General features: G+C 46.5%; 1 protein-coding gene across 11 annotated transcripts in view; it reads right to left on the reverse strand.

The window, feature by feature from the left end:
* Nucleotides 1–4981, reverse strand: part of LOC138742304 (diacylglycerol kinase delta-like) — a 152084-nt gene extending 147103 nt beyond the window's left edge. For all 11 annotated transcript variants that reach the window (XM_069896553.1, XM_069896551.1, XM_069896548.1 and 8 more), the window contains exon 1: nt 4791–4981. In XM_069896553.1, coding sequence (XP_069752654.1) covers nt 4791–4964 — 174 coding nt within the window. In that variant the 5' untranslated portion in view covers nt 4965–4981. The remainder of the gene's footprint in view (nt 1–4790) is intronic.
* Nucleotides 4982–17760: the final 12779 nt, after the last annotated feature.

The raw sequence follows: 17760 nt of genomic DNA on the forward strand, positions 1-17760 counted from the left end.
TTAAATGCTGCATCACATTTTATATGGACAATTTTTTTTATCTCTGTTGTCACATAATCAGTAACATCTGGATGAGATGTCCCTATTACAACGCTGTCTGGTGTCTGTATGCAGATGCACATCTGCAGATAATTTGGTCAATAGACTCCAAATCCAAATGCCATGGCTGTAGCAGCATTGATGTATTCAATGACGAGAATACTTCTTTCTATTCTTCGTGTAGAGAAAATTTATGGCTAAAAATAAACCTGTTTTTCCCCTGTAAAGCTTGCAACTCTTTGTGGCCAGTGTGCTAGAGCTGCTGTCTCATGAGTCCATCGACCAAGATTCAATCCTCGTGGCTGGTGTGAAGTTTTCAAATTCTCCCTGTAATGGTGTAGGGTTTCCCAAGGTGCTCCAGTTCCCTCCCCCCTCCGTTTTGCAAGGCTCGCAAATTAGTAGGTTAATAGCTCAAAGTAAATTGTTCTTAGAATATTGAGATGGGTTGTAGAATTGATGGGAATTTATGGAGAATTGGTTAGAGGGAAAATTAGTGAGCTAGAAGAGACTTGATAGGACAAATGGCCTCATCAGAAACATGTAATTACCAAAAGCATTTTAGCAAAACCTCAGAGTTATTTTGCTGTTACTGTGCTTGGTGTAGATTTAGGATGTTTTTACACACACAACTCACACAATCATTAACATTTCCTATACTGTTTCTAATATTGTAACAGTGACTGTGGTTCAGAAAATAATAATAATTGTTGTCAGATCAATATATGAATGGAAGTGTTTAAAAATGGAGCCTTTCACAGAGCACCTCGCGATGATGTGCAGAGAAATAGTGACCCAGCAGCTACCGAAAGCAGAATAACAGCAGGTGATTCAACACAAGTTTGACATTTTCCATTAACCCCTCAAGACTATATATATATAAACCCATCCCCTTCATTCAAATCTACCATTAATTATTTATTTTTTTCTGATTTAAAAAAAACAGTAATCAAGGGCAAAGGTGTTTTCCATAAAGAAGTCTTTTCACAGAAAATAGCAGTATGATGTTTCAGCACAGACTAGAAGGGCTGAATGGCCTATTTTCTGTGCTGCAGTGTTCTATGGTTCTAAGAGTCACAAGCCAAGAGACCTTGAGTACAAAGCCGTGGTAAAAGAGTAAGTCAGATGAATCAAACTTGTAGCACTTGGTCCTTGGCCCTGAAGACCACTGGTCTTCAAATGCACATCAAAGCACTATTTCAACGTGATGTCTTCTGCTTCTTCTACACTTTCAAACAGCGAGTTGCAGCTTTTTGTTTCTCCTACAGAATCCTATGGGATGGAAACAGCTCATGACTTGCTCCATGAAAGGCTGTACAATCAGTCCCACTCCGCTACTCCTGTTTGAGGATGGCGAATGATCCTACTGGATATTCTGCTTCCACTTGCATATCATTCTTGTTTGGTTGGCAATGTTTTCTTTATTGAGGCTTCTACTTTCTAAGTCTGTGGTCGCGATCACCAGTCAAAAGCTTGCATGGTTCAGCTTCCTTACTTAGATCTCCCATGCCCATGCTCTTAGTGGGTAATCTATCTGTTCCTCATGAATTTTATGCGACATCTTTCTCACCACTCTGATACCACCCCAAGGCAAATTTTGGGTGCCCACTCACTAAGGCTGATTTTTGTAAAGGGCTATCCGAGTAAGTACTTGTGAGGGATGTCCATTCTAAATATTGAACTTAATTGTTTATTGTCAGGTGTAGCCAGGGTCAGCATGCCACCCAGGCATGTCAACTTGTACTCAAGTTCAGCAGGCAATGCATAATAAAGTGCAGGATGTGGTGCTGCAGTAAGTCAATGAGTGCAGGGAACAAAGTACAGTGAAAACAGTGCAAGGGCATCATCTTTTACGGAGAAGAGGCTCATTTAAGGGTCTGCTAACAGCAGAAAATGAACCCTCTTCCTGCTAGGAATCTGTCAGGTGAGATGACCGTGGGACAAGGATAGACGGTAAATGTTGTGGCTGGGGTGCCCATGATTAAGCATAGGGGAAAGAAGTTTGAGTTTGGACAACCTGCTAAGATAGCAGGCTCAAGGATGAGACCAATTTCTCAGTGACTATGCTTGCAGCCCCCAACTGCAAGATGGATCTAAGTCACTGCAAATAGAGTGGGCAGCTAATCGATCAAGTGTTAGATCAAACGCAAGATAAGATAATCACCAAATCTGGGATACTCAGTATTCCTTCGGAGCTGGGAAACCAAACTATTGGAAAGCAGAGGAGCTGAAATGCTTTGTGTTGTACAACTGCTAAATCCTGAAAAGCCTGAAATGTAGACATGGTGAGGATTCAGATATACTTTATATCAGGGATGACATTTAAGCACTTATTATTCTGTACTGACTGGTCAGGTCACTCGTCTGAGTGCTATGGTACCATGTAACCCAGTTCTACCTGTCACATGGCCGGTGTGGAGAGTGGCTAGATACCCTGCAGGATGACAAAAAAAACCTGTCAAAGGGTGGAAGAACCCTCTCGAAGGGTCAACAGCCATCCAGCAAACATAAAGAGCAAAAAGGGGATCCCTTGCATCAAAGCTTGTTCTGGTCATTGACTGCAGCAGAACTTCCCCCAGCCGCCTTGGACTTCACCATGCTGCTGGATCTGGGAAGGGATGTCAAGAGGGTGGGTCTGGGCTGTGCAACCCCTATTCACCTAAATCCATTCACACACATGCTGTTCCTTTCTGAGGAGTGGGATATCCTCATACCAAACCCCACAAACAATCACCATCCTAAGGGATGGATAGGCAGAATTTTGTATTGAACTTTAACACATTTAACTCTTCACATTTGGTTTCTCCAATCACATGTAAATGAAGTTCCAATCTTGGTATTTCAAGTCAGTCACCTGGAATCAATTCTATACACTGTTATCCAACCACACCAACCAAACACCCCCTACATATAATCAAATGGCGCCGCCCAAACAGAAACACTATCAATAAGAAATTTGAAGTGTTGCATCTTGTTCAGAGTAAACTTTATATAAAATTCTGCCCAAGTTTATTCAAGGTCTGTGATGTAAGCTCTTTGGGAAACAGTACAGCTCTTCAGTTGCCTTGTACAAAACATGAAGGACAGTATTCTGTTCGAGAACTAACCCTGATCTGTATCGCTTTTTTGAGCTAATCTTAACAAAGTTGTCATCCTTGAGATTACATTGAAATATAAGAAAAAGACAGGCACATAAAGACCCATTTGTCCGAAGAGAAGAAAAAATAGACAAGCTCATTCCATAGGAACATTTTGAAAACAAATTTAAATGGATAGCCAGCCAATTTTCCTATTACAATGCATACTATGAATTGGACCAGTGATTGTTGTCAAAGACTCCCTCACACACCAGTCAACACCAGATCAACACTGAAACAACAACCGATCTCAAATAGGACAGACCTATAGTACAAATTAAGTTTATGCCATGCAACTCCTGCAACACTTTCCCCATTCGTTATGCACCTTGTAAAGCTATACAGGATAACATTGTGGAAGCCACCTTCTGTGGGATTCAGTCAATGATATTTTTTTTTAATTGATCTCTGGATGAGGTCCAGAGGAAACATCACATCTGGGATTCGAACTGGAGAAAGGGATTAGATCTGGCCTGAGTTTCAGGAAAGGATCTGAAGATATATTATTCCCAGGGATTTGACCCAGAAATGGAGAATAATCAAGGAATAGAATTGGAGACTGATTATTTGCAGGTTTTGCCCAGAGACTCAATCCAGAAATTGCTGAGGCTTAGAAATTGGACCAAGAGACATTAGGATAGTGCAGATGAACCAGTCTCCGGGAATGAATATTCTATGAGCGTTCATGGAAATGTTGTTTCTCCCCAGACAAGACACATGGGCTGGTTAAGTGCTTGGGTTTCAACATGTCCTAATATTTTGACACGGGGCTTGTTCATTCCACAATTGTGCCGAGGGACTGCTTTTTAACTGGGACACCACCCAACAGTGGGATATTCCCAAGGTACAGATCCATTTGCTAGTTATACCCTGGGTCAGTTTTTTTTTGACTGACACTACACCCAGCGGCTGGACCTGTGGACTAGTTATTCCCTGGGATTGATCGCAGAGGATGGCCCCAGGGGCTAGTTATTCCCTGGGACTGGACCCAGGGGTTAGTTCTTCCCGGGGATTGGTTCCTCCCTGAGATGGGACCCAGGAGTTGGTTATTCCACGGGACTGGATCCGAGGGCCAGTTAATTCCTAGCCCTTTTCACATTGGCTAACCGATAAATTGGCAGATCAACGAACCGGTTCAAAATAGTGTTTTTGCCGTTCACGCTGATTAACCGGTTCTCTGCGCCCTTTCGCACTCACCACCCGGTCTCTCAGAGCAAGTCCTCCAGCGCTAAGGTCTTGCCTACCCCCTGTCCCGTTCAGACTGAGCTAACCGCTCCGCCGATTAGAGTCAAATTGGTGACCCTCCCGAGGCGGTTCATCCCCAAGGTTTGCGAGCGTTCACAACTGCCTGTTACCCGGTAGATTGGGTTGAAGTGCCAGTGTGAATGGGGCTCCTGAGGCGGGACCCCGGGGAGCCGGTTCATCCCCGGGACCCGGGGGGAGGGCGAGCGCTGGGCTGTTTTACAACTAGTTCCTCTGGTCGTTCCCGTCGGCTGCAGCTGCACAGCACTCGAGGTCGAGGCTGTCCGTGTGGCCTGCCCGGCAATCGGCTGGAGCTGCGGGGGTCCCGGCAGCGCCTGCCCGCCCCCACCACCCCCACCCCGGCCCCGGCCTCACCTTGCTGCGGATCTGGCCCGAGGTGGACACTTTGCGGATCAGTTTCTGTGCCGATTCGTGCTCGGCCTCGCTGTCCGATGACTCGTCTCCAACCGTACTCCCGCTGGCGAGCCGTTCCCGAGCCCCCAACTCGCACCCAGACCCGGCGGCCTGCGCTTCCCGAGCCGCCATCATCACCGCAGCAACCGGGCCTCGGCTGAACGCAGTCGCCAGGGGGAGCCCGGGAGCCGACAGCGCGGGTAACCGCCACCAGGGGGAGCCCGAGACCTGACAGCGCGGAGAAACTAAGCAGGTCAAACAGTGTCCTTCATAGAGCAAAGGTTAAAAATACCGAACCAGCGTTTCGGGCTTAAGCCCTTCATCAAGGTGTGGGAAAACGTTGGCAGGCGTCTGAACAAAAGAGAAGGGGAGGGTTGCACATTGCAAAGGCTACTGGGATGTCTCTGTCACTGGTGCGGACCGAGTGAAGGTGCTCAGTGCCCCGATCTCCCCGTCTGCACCCAGTCTCTCCGACCTAGGGAGCACCGGATGCAGTAAATCAATCCTGTGGACACATACATTGTTGCTTCACTTGAAAGGCCTGTTTGGGGTGTTACGAGCCCAGAGGACCCCAAAACCCAGCTGCAATAGATATTCACCAAGACAAATGGTTACTTAAACAAAAGTTGCTTTTAATTATCTTTAAACATGAAAACAGAGACACACTTTAGCTTACTTAACCTAACTTAACCCCCTTCTAATTCTAAGCACACGTGTGTATGTAATGTGTGTGTAAGTTCAGAAAAGTTCTTTGGTTTACAGTCCAATCTCACTTCTCACTCCTCCAAGTTCACTGGTTGCAGGCAATTCTTATATTGTGTACAGAATTTAACATTTATAAAGTTTACCAGGCTTTGGTGCTTGAAAGGTAAATGGTTACCACACAGGAAGGTTCTTGTCAGTTTTCAGAGAGAGATTTGTTGTTCCAGGACATCCACAACTGATGTACTTTCATCAGTCACCTCAGTATCTTACTGACGAAACTTGCCCCTTCAGGGTTCTCCAAAGGATAACCTCTTTCTTTCAGATCACCACAGAGTTCCTTTTTGTTTCACTTATTTCAAGTGAAACATTAGATAGCCAGTCCTCTCCTCTTGCTTGAACCACAAGAGCTTTGACCAGGCCATCTTCCAAATGGGCTTTCCACAAGCTTGCCAGCTTGTTTTGTTCCAGTGCTGGCTGTAACAATCTAAAATGATCTCTGTGTGTGTCTCTCTCTCTTCCCCTCTCTTTCTGAGAAAAAAGCCTGTTTGACCCTCTCTGCTTGCAAAACCACATGACCCTCTTCAAACAACAAGTTCTCTTCCAGACAATCTGCGGCCCCAACAAGATCTTTCATCTGATGACTTTTGTAAACAACAATCCATTAGTGAAGTCTCTTGTGCACTCTTCAAAGCTCTTCCAAAAGCTGTGGAACTGATATGTCTAGCTGGGGCAGAGCTCCATTATTTTAATGATCTGTTTTAAAGTGTTTGTATGTAACTTACTCTAACAAACCTTTCCTAATTTATCTCCCAAAAACATTTCTATATACTCTGTCACAGGGGTCATGGACAGCAGTGAGGGAGGAGGTGTGGCACCCCCTGCAGCCGCAGGGGAAGGTGTTGGAGGGAATGGGGGTGTGATTGGTGGGGAGGGATGAGTGCATGAGAGAGTCACGGAAGGAGCGGTCCCTACAGATGCTCCTGACACCACAGCTGCCGGCCCGACAGAACTCCCGACGCTGCAAATGCTAACCTAGACCCCAGCCACCGACTCACTAGAGCCCTCGATGCTTCGACCACTGACTCCAGCAAAGGACATCCCAACGCTAATGCTTCAACTCCCACCCAACCCCTGGCCACCCACAGGCTGATGCTTCCCATCCTGACTCCATCCACATGGATCCCGACACTCCGACTCTCGCTGCTGGATCCCACTCACTCATCTCCCTCACTACTCCTTATCCTTCTTTAGCCCCCTACACCTCTCCCTACTCCACCCCCTTTCCCCCCTATTTTCCCCACCTCCTTCATCCTTAGACCTCATCTTCCCTCCTCCCCTTTCTGGTTACCCCCCACCCTCCTCCACCTCCCCCTCTGACACCCCCATCCCACCTCTGACCTCTCCAATCTTCCCCCATTCCTCCTCATACTCCTCCTTCCAATTTTCCCCACCTTCCATCTCCACCCTCAGACCTACCCAACCATCCACCTCCCCTCAACATCCTCCACAACACTGATTTCCCACTCTGTTCTCTGCTTGGTCTATACTCTTCTCCATGGATTGTCACCTTGAGTTGGTGGAGAAGTTTGTGTGGTCCTGAGATCCTGAGAGTGATGCCGTCTGGAGCTAATGCCATGATGATGGTCTTTACTATCCCCTCTGATCTTCTCCTCTTTGAGACGGAACACTTGGTCCTCAGTAGAGGCCTCACCTTCATCACCCTCTGCCCACACCTCAATAAGTTCCACGCACACCACAATGCCAAACTCTTCTTCCGTCACCTCCGCCTCCGGCCTCACTTCTATGATGGTGACTCTTCACCATCCCCCCGCCCCCACCCAAGACCCCTTCTCCCATTTTAATTCCTCTTCCTCCTCCTGGACATCTCGCCCTAGCCAGCTGCCCGCTCTGGTCACTTTTATTTCCAACTGACATCGAGACATAAACTGTGTCAAATTCAGCACCCCTCTCTCGTATTCCACCCCTCACCTCCTCTTGTTCGGGTTCATGTGGGTCCCACAGGTTAAGAACCAGACCAAAGTTGAGGTACAACAGGGTCAATATGCTAGGCAAACCTATACACACACACAATACGCAAGGGGTAAATGTGCACTTCAGATAACGAGGGAGGAAACGACAGAAACTGGGGGGAATTATATGCACATTCAACAGTTAGGATCAAGGTGATACTACTTGCCCCCACCCCTTGACTGGAATGGACACGGCTCTTGCTACTGAACCTTGGGAATCACCCCAGCCAGTGTGAAAGGTGCTACTTACATGCCACAAGGAGTCTAAAGTGGCAGAACAAAGGGGCACATGGTTCTCTATAGTTCTCCAGGCAGTACTGGGGGGGGCAATCACTAGGGGCAGGCTGGGCCCCATTGGTTGTTGTGGCCAATGGTTTGAAGCCGAGTGTAGGGGCTCAGCAGGGGTCAGCCGATGTGATTCACTTGGGCCAATTGGGTGAAGGTCAGGCCTGAGTCTGGGCAGGCTGCCTGGACTGCAGCACCTGGTGATTTAGGTGGGCCAATCGCAAGGGTTATCTTGATGGCTTGGGGTAAGTCTTTGACCCTGATTGACAGGTAGTGTGTCCTCCAAACAGGAGTGCATCAGTGCCACCAGGTGGTGGATGCTGCCTACCTCCTCAGAAGGGTCTGTCCTCTGCAACAATCCCAACCTCACCATCAAACCTGTGGATAAGGGTGGTGCAGTTGTGGTCTGGTGTACTGACCTCTACCTTGCTGACACTAGATGACACGTCTCAGACATGTCTTCCTATCGATCCCTCCCATAGGGCCTCACCACAGCACATCAAGCTACTGACTCCAACCACATCACCTCTGATCATTCCTCCACCCACTACCCTCGCCAAAACGGCCACCAACCTCATTGTCTCCCATCCCGGCGTTGCTTGTTTCTAACTTCTACCCAAGATACACAAACCCAACCATCCAGGCAGACCCATTGTCTCCGCTTGCTCTTATCCCACCAAACTAGTTTAATCTTACCTTGACTCTATTTTTTCTCCCCTGGTCTAATTCCTCCTCAACTACATCTGCAATACCTCACATGCCTTCCATCTTTTCAATGACTTCAGATTCCCCAAACTGGACTGCCTCATTTTCACAATGGATGTCCAATACCTTTGTACCTCTATTTTCCATGCAGAAGATCTTAAAGCACTTCTTTCTGGACCAGAGACCTGACAAGACACCTTCTACCACCACCCTCCTCTACCTGGCAGAACGTCCTCACTCTAAACAACTTCTCCTGTAACTCATTTCACTTCCTCCAAATCAAAAGAGTAGCCATGGGTACCCACGTGCCTGCCTGTTGTTGGGCTTTGTGGAGCAATCAATGGTGCAAGTCCAAGCAGGCAAGACACCTCAACTCTTCCTCCGGTATTTCGATGACAATATCAGGAGTGCCTCATGGACCCGCAATGAGCTGGTCAATTTCATCCACTTCGCGACCAACTCCCACCCCAATTTCAAATTCACCTGCTCCTTCTCCAACAACACTTTCCCCTTCCTGGATCTCTCTGTCTCCATCTCAGGAGACAAGCTTTTCACCGACCTGTAGTACAAACCCACTAACTCCCACAACTACCTTGACTACACTTCCTCACACCCTGTCCCCTGCAAGGATTCTATCCCCTTCTGTCAATTGTTCCGTCTCTGCCACATCTGATTCCAAGATGAGGACTTCCAATCCAGATCTTCTGAAATGTCTGCCTTCTTCCACAAACATGGCTTCCCCTCTACCACCATCAACTCAGCCCTTACCCACATCTCCACCATTTCTCTCTCATCTTCCCTGAGATCCTCTGCTCTCAGATGCAACAAACATAGAATCCCCCTTGTCCTCATCTACCACCCCCACCAGCCTCCTTATCCAACACATTATCTTCTAGAATTTCCATTTGGACCACTCCCTCTGTGACTCCCTCATGCACTCATGCCTCCCCACCAATTACACTCCCTGGCACCTTCCTCTGTAGCCCCAGGAGGTGCCACACTTCCGCCCGCACCTCCTCCCTCACCACGGTCTGGGGCCCCAAAGAGGCCTTTCAAAGTGAGGCAACACTTAATATGCATATATGCAGGCCTGATTTACTGCATCTGGTGCTCCCATTGTGACCTCCTCGACATCGGAGAGACTGAGCGCAGACTGGGAGATCGCTTCGTTGAGCACCTTCGCTCCGCTCACACCAGGGTCAGAGACTTCCCAGTAATGAACCATTTCATTTCTATGTCATGCTCACAAGGCCAAGGCCTTATGTAATAACCCACTCTGACCACCCGCAAATTGGAGGAACAACACCTGATTTTCTGCTTGGGCACTCTCTAGCATCGACTTTTCTGGTTTTTGTTAACCTCCTCTGCTCTTCCCCCCTTCCCTTCCCCCTTTCTAGTTCTTCTCCCTTCACCCAGTCATCCCTCCTCCCCTTGATTGCTGCTGTCCCCTCCCTCCCTTTTCCACCCATCACCTGCTGCCTTTGTGACCACACCTCTCCCCCCCCCCCCTACTCTCTTGTTTGGATGCCTGCCAACATTTTCCCATACTATGATGGCGGGCTCAAGCTCTAAACATCGGTTATATATTTTTACCTTTGCTGTATAAAGGACACTGCTTGACCTGCTGAGTTTATCCAGCTTTGGGTTTTTACTTCAACCACAGTGTCTGCAAATTTTCGTGTTTACGCAGTACAGGAACCCACCACCAGGGGGTCCAAGACCCCACAATATGTGAAATCACCACTGGAGAACTGAGTGCGGAGAACTGCCACTGGGGGGAGGGAACCGCCACCAGGGAGAGCCGAGTGCCCACAGTGCTTGGAACCGCCACCAGAGGGAGCCGAGTGCCCACAGTGTGGGGAACTTTGTCCAGAATGGTCTCAACAATTTTTCCAGTTAGCCAGGGGTTTGTATTATGGATTTGACCCTGATTCCAGCTTTCAATTTCCTCTCTCAACTCATGCTGAGATCCCACAAAATCGGTGCCATTGTCAGATCATAGTTCTTTCACTTGACCACGTCTGGCTGTAAAATGCTGAAGGGCATTGATGAAAGAGTCTGTCAAATGATGATGCCACTTTAAAGTGAATTGGTTTTACAGCTAAACATGTGAAAATAACAGCATCGTGCTTCAAAGCACTCCTTCCACCCTTTACTCCAAAGGGTCCAAAATTATCAAATCCAGCATATGTGAAGGGAGGGTCATCAGGAGAGACTCTGTCCAGGGGCAAATCTGCCATCTGCTGTTGGCCAGGAGTAGTATTTACATGCCAACAAACAGCACATTTTGACACAATTTTTCCTGATTGAGTCAGTGGCACCAGGAATCCAATATTTTTGGCATAGTCTGGATAACATATGGTTACAATCACCATGACCAACCTCTTCATGAGCATGTCAAAGAATTAGATCAGAAATGTGGAAATCTTTGGCCAGTATGACAGGATGTTTTATTCCTTCTGGCATTGCTGCTCTGCTAAGTCGCCCACCAACTCTTAATGTATAATTTTTCAGAATACAGTTGAGTTTAGGAATGTGGTGAGTCCTATTAACGTTCATTCCTTTTTTCAGACGAGATTTCATCTGCAAATCTCTTCTTCTGGCAAAAGCAGATGATCTCCATTTCAGCATGAGCCAGTTCAACAGTCAGACCCATTTTCCCAAATCTCAAGATTTCCTGTCACCTTTTTGAGGCAGATCTCTCTGATGGATCTCATCTAGATGAAGCTGAGCAAGAACACTGCTTGCTCATTTCCTCTACCTGCCACGACACAGAACCAGTCCTTTATGTCTGAGCATCCATGCGACTCATAGGCATATCCAGGGTACGGCAGGTTGGGCAGAGAACAGGGGGCACCACAGTCCTCGCCTTACCTGCTCAACATCCAAATCCCCAGCCCAATTATCTACATCCCAGGTGTGCAGTGCTGCACTGACGGGGCTCACTTGAGCGCCCCTGAGTACCGCTCTAGGCCGGCATCTCATCAGGCTGCTACTGGGCAGCTCCAGCACGGTTGGCATCTCACTCAATGCAGGTTGAATGTGCAAAAATGGCTGTCTTCGTCTTCCTTTCCCATAATCCCCCATGCAGCTGAAACCACTCTGCATTTCCCTGGCGCTGGTGGCTGGCAGAACAGTTCCATGTTTCATTAAAAATATTGATTAATCTTTCTTTGGCTTGGCTTCGCGGATGAAGATTTATGGAGGGGGTAAAAAGTCCACGTCAGCTGCAGGCTCGTTTGTGGCTGACCAGTCCGATGCGGGACAGGCAGACACGATTGCAGCGGTTGCAAGGGAAAATTGGTTGGTTGGGGTTGGGTGTTGGGTTTTTCCTCCTTTGCCTTTTGTCAGTGAGGTGGGCTCTGCGGTCTTCTTCAAAGGAGGCTGCTGCCCGCCAAACTGTGAGGCGCCAAGATGCACGGTTTGAGGCGTTATCAGCCCACTGGCGGTGGTCAATGTGGCAGGCACCAAGAGATTTCTTTAGGCAGTCCTTGTACCTTTTCTTTGGTGCACCTCTGTCACGGTGGCCAGTGGAGAGCTCGCCATATAATACGATCTTGGGAAGGCGATGGTCCTCCATTCTGGAGACGTGACCCATCCAGCGCAGCTGGATCTTCAGCAGCGTGGACTCGATGCTGTCGACCTCTGCCATCTCGAGTACCTCGACGTTAGGGGTGTGAGCGCTCCAATGGATGTTGAGGATGGAGCGGAGACAACGCTGGTGGAAGCGTTCTAGGAGCCGTAGGTGGTGCCGGTAGAGGACCCATGATTCGGAGCCGAACAGGAGTGTGGGTATGACAACGGCTCTGTATACGCTTATCTTTGTGAGGTTTTTCAGTTGGTTGTTTTTCCAGACTCTTTTGTGTAGTCTTCCAAAGGCGCTATTTGCCTTGGCGAGTCTGTTGTCTATCTCATTGTCGATCCTTGCATCTGATGAAATGGTGCAGCCGAGATAGGTAAACTGGTTGACCGTTTTGAGTTTTGTGTGCCCGATGGAGATGTGGGGGGGCTGGTAGTCATGGTGGGGAGCTGGCTGATGGAGGACCTCAGTTTTCTTCAGGCTGACTTCCAGGCCAAACATTTTGGCAGTTTCCGCAAAGCAGGACGTCAAGCGCTGAAGAGCTGGCTCTGAATGGGCAACTAAAGCGGCATCATCTGCAAAGAGTAGTTCACGGGCAAAATAGGGTTGAACAATATATACAAATGCATGGTGTTTTTCAGTTGTAAAACAAAAATGCTATGTTTCTAATACAATGAGGACACTCAACATCTCCTCACTTGTCGGGAAGGTGCAGCAGTGACTGAACTTTCTGAGAAGACTGAAGTGGTCATAGTTACTGACCACCATTTTGCTATCCTTCTACAGGAGCTCTATCCTGGCCAGCTGCATCACAGTGTGGTACAGTTGCTGCAGAGAAATGGATCAGAGGCCAATCTACAGGACCATAAGAGTGACTAAGGAATCTATGGAGTCTCCCTCTTCCTCATCGACGTGATCTATTGGGATTGTTGTCTGAAAAGGGCACACAAAATCATTGAGGACTCCTTCCAGCCTGCACACAGCATCTTTCCGCTGCTCCTGTCAGGAAGGAGATACAGGAGGATCAGAGCCAGCACCACCAGGCTGAGGAACAGCTTCTTCCCACAGGCAGTGAGAATGCTGAATCACCAAAGGAACTGTTAACACTAACCATCCAAGACTCTCATAGTCATGAAACAATATTTATTTATTTGTATATATTAAATACTCATCCTGCATATGCATGTTTATCTGTATGTGTGCTATGTCTGATAGTATGTCTGCATGTTTTGCATCGAGGACCGGAGAATGATGTTTCATCGGGTTGTACTTGTACAATCAGAAGACAATAAACTTGACTGCTAGCAAGATTGCTGTATTTGCAAAATTGCTGCTAATAGCTAGTTGATACAGACTGATTTTAACATTTAAGAAAAAATGGGTGTAAGGGATTCTTGGATGGAAGGGGTATGAAGGGATAGGTTCCAGATACAGGTCCAGGTCGGAGGGACTAGGCAGAAAAAATATTGGTACAGACTAGAATGGCCTGTTTCTGAGCTGTATTCTTCTATGGTTCCAATGTAAATAGAATGCAGAATGGCATATGGTGTTTAATCTGAAAAAATGTGAAGTGATACACTTTGAAAATTCAAAAGGAAAATACGTGGTGAATGCTAGGGTTCTCAACAGTGCAGAGAAGCAGAAGGACCTTGAGTTCTGGTTCCGTAGATCCCTTGAAGTTGGTGTGCAAGTTGGTAGGGTGGTTTAGAGTCACCAAAGACTCTTGCAAATTTCTACAGACGTACCGTGGAGAACATTTTGAGTTGGGGCATCACTGTCAGGTATGGGGGTTCCAAAGCAGAGGACAGGAAGACTACAGAAAGTTGTGAATTCAGCCAGTGCCATTATGGGCATCAGTTTTAACTTCATTACAAGAGGTGGTGTCTTAAAAAAGCAGTCTCTATCCTCAAGAGAACAGGGGGCACCACAGTCCTCAAGAATCCCCAGCACCCAGGCCATGCTCTCTTCACACTGCTATCATCGGGAAAGAGGTACAGGAGCCTGAAGACCAGCATCCAGCAGCTCAAGGACAGCTTCTTCCTCTCCACAATTAGATTTCTGAATGGACAATGAACCACAGGCACGACCTCACTTTCTCATTTTTTTTTTGCTTTTTTTAGTGTAATTTATAGCAATATTTGCACCTGTGGCGCTGCTGCAAAACAACGCATTTTATATCATGTTCATGTCAATAAAATCTGATTCCGATCCTCCAACACCTCACTCATGGATAAAGGCATGTTAAAATGATCTGCTAGGGTCTCTCCAATTTCAACTCCTGCCTCCCTCAAGGTCTGAGGGAATACCTTGTCAGGGTCTGGGGATTTATCCACCTTTATTTGGCTTTAGAGAGCAAGTACATCGTCCTCTTTAATCTGTATAGGTTTCTTGACCTCACTGCTTGTTTGCCTCACTTCACTAGCTTCTGTGCCAATTTCCTGACTAAATTCAGGTGCAAAAAAACCATTTAAAATCTTCCTTATTTCTTTTGGCTTCATATATATCTTCAAGAGGATACATTTTGTTTCTTATTATCACCTTTGCTCTTATTACACAGTGCCTGTAGAAGCCCTTAGTATTTTCCCTTCACCATGTCTGCCAAAGAAGCCTCATGTCTTCTTTTAGCCCTCCTGATTTCATTTTTTTTCCTCTTGCACTTCTACTCAGGTACCTCATTTTCTCCCTATTGCCTATACCTACTATACATATTAACCCTCAAAAATCAAGGTCCCTGTGCATATTAACTTTGTCTTTAATCTTGCCAAAAACATACAAACTCAGTACTCTCACCTTCTAAGGCCTCCCACATACCATACACATCCTTGCCAGAAAGCAACCTGACTCAATCCACCCTTTCTAGATCCTTTCTCATTTCCTCAGAATTGGCCTTTCTCCAATTAAGAATCTCAACCTGAGTTCTAGACCTCTCCTTCTCCATAATTAACTTGAAACTAAAGGTATTTTGATCACCGGACCCAAAGTGTTCCCCTACACACACTTAGTTCCATTACCTGTCTTTGCTCGTTCCCCAATAGGAGATCCATATTGCATTTTTTAATTAGTACCTCAATATACTGATTTAGAAAACCTTCCTATGCTTTCTGTTAGAACCTTCTACACTATCCTCAAAACCGCCAACCTTCATATCATCTGCATACTTACTGATTGACCTTTCCACTTCGTTGTCCCAGTCATTCAGAAAATTCACAATGAGCAGAGTTCCCAGAACAGATCCCTACAGGACGCCACTTGTCACCAACTTCCAGGCAGAATATGTTCCATCTACCACCCTCTGCCTTCTGGAGGCATGCCAATTACAAATCTGCACAGCCTATATTCTGTGCCTGATTGCTTTCTGGATGAGCCTACCCTGGGGGGATCTTGTCAAATACCTCACTAAAATACATATACACCACATCCACCTCCCTACCTTCATAAATTTCTTTTGTCACCTCCTCTAAAATCTCACTTAGGCTCTAGAGACAGAACCTGCTCCTTACAAAGCCATGTTGACCATCCCTAAGAGGTTCTCTAAATGCTCATAAATCCTATTCCTAAGAATCGTCTCCAATAAGTTTCCCACCATTAACACGACTCGCTAGCCTATAATACCCAGGGTTCTCCCTCTTGCCTTTCTTAAACAAGAGGACTACATTTGCCATTCTCCAATCTCCGGTACCACCCCTGCAGCCAGGGAAGATGCAAAGATCATCGCCAATCCCCCCCCCCCCCACTGCCAGCAATCTCTTCCCTCCCTTTCTGTAGCAACCTGGGGTATTTCATATTTAGACCCAGGGACTTATTACCCTAATATTTTGAGAGAGATGCAGCACTTCCTCTTTTTTTTAACCTCAATACACTTCAGCACTTTAACCTGTTCTACATTGACCTGGCATTCACCAAATGGCCTCTCCCTAGTAAACACTGAACCAAAGTATTCATTTGTGACCTCCTCTGCCACCAGGCATTTGTTCCTCCCTAATTGATTCCTAAATGTCCTCACATTTCTGCTGTGCATTTCCCGGAGAACATCTGTTCTCAATTTACTCTCCCAAATTCCTACCTAATCCCATTGTAATCATCCCTTCCCCAATTAAAAACTTCCTATTTTGTCTAGTCCTAACCTTGTTCATAAATTCAGATGTATATTCATGAGTACATACATCATATCACATACAACCGAGATTCCTTTATCTTGCGGGTGCACCAGAATTAACACTAATTTGTAGTGCACAAAAAATAAACTCTACACAGTGTAAACATGTAAACAATGAACTGTAAACAGATAACAAATGTAAAAAAGATGACTGCAATACAGAGAGAACAAAAACATCAATAAAGTGCACAAGTCTTTAAATGAGTCTATGACTGAGTTTGCTGTTGAGGAGTCTGATGGTGGAGGGGGAGCAGCTGTTCCTGTACCTGGGGGTGCGAGTCTTGTGGTACCTACACCTCTTTCCTGATGGCAGCAGTGAGAACAGAGCATGTGCTGGGTGGTGTGGATCTTTGATGATTGCTGCTGCCCTCCAAAGGCAGCGTTCCCTTTAATGTAGTCATTCGTAGGGAGGGTTTTATCTGGGCTGTGTCCACTAGCTTTTGGAGGGCTTTATGCTCAGGGGTATCAGTGTTCCCCAAGTAGACTGTGATGCAGACGGTTAGCCCACTTTCCAACACACATCTATAGAAATTTTCCAGGGTTTCTGATGTCATACCGAACCTCCACATACTCCTGAGGAAATAGAGGCACTGTGCTAAAAAGGTCAGGGAGTTGTGGTTATTATCAGTGAAATGCTCACTTACCAAGAGTTCTGTCACCTGACAAGGTTCATTACCTAGTACTTGGTCCAGAAAGGCTTCTCCTCTTGTTGGCTTGTCCACATAAGGGGTTAAGAATTCTTCATGGGCACATCTGACAATTCTGCCCCATCTGAACCTTTTGCACTGAGGAGGTACCAGTCAACATTAGGGAATTTTGAAGTCTCCCTTAACAAGACCCTTGTTTTTTTTTTGCATCTTTCCAAAATCTGCCTCCCTAACTGGAGGTCATCATTGTATTTCTGCTGAACCTCCAAAATGTCTTTACCTTCAGTCTGAACGAATGCATGGTAACTATGTTAGACTAGAAATGTCAAGGCTATTGAATGTGACACCATTATGTGAGCCTTATGTTAGATTGCTTGAGTTATGATTCACTTATAGAGCAGCTTGGAAGCTAAGTTCGGGGTTTGACTGTGAAATAATTTCCAAGACAAGTTCAGTTGTATTTAAATCCTTTATTGTGAATACGCAAAACTTGCAATCTTCTTTTCTGATATTCTATGTAGTAAATTCCTAACACCAAGACTTTCATATAAAATTTAACGGGCCCTAAACGATGTTTAAATGATACCTAATGATTCAACAGAAATTGTCAACCTCTAACTTCCCCTCCTTCTGGTTTCCAGCTGCCGACGCTGGAGGTAACAGCATGTGCGTAACTCCTGCGCATGCTCCTTTAGGTCGTATGCTGGCCCCGGCTCCAAGCCGAATGCGCATGTGTACAATGATCCCTAGTCGCAGCCTTTCACCACCGGCATGCAGTCCATGGCGCATGCGCACTGGCGGATATGCTGCCGCCGCCGAGCAA

Source organism: Narcine bancroftii, chromosome 9, assembly GCF_036971445.1.
Source record: "Narcine bancroftii isolate sNarBan1 chromosome 9, sNarBan1.hap1, whole genome shotgun sequence".
NCBI lineage: Eukaryota > Metazoa > Chordata > Chondrichthyes > Torpediniformes > Narcinidae > Narcine > Narcine bancroftii.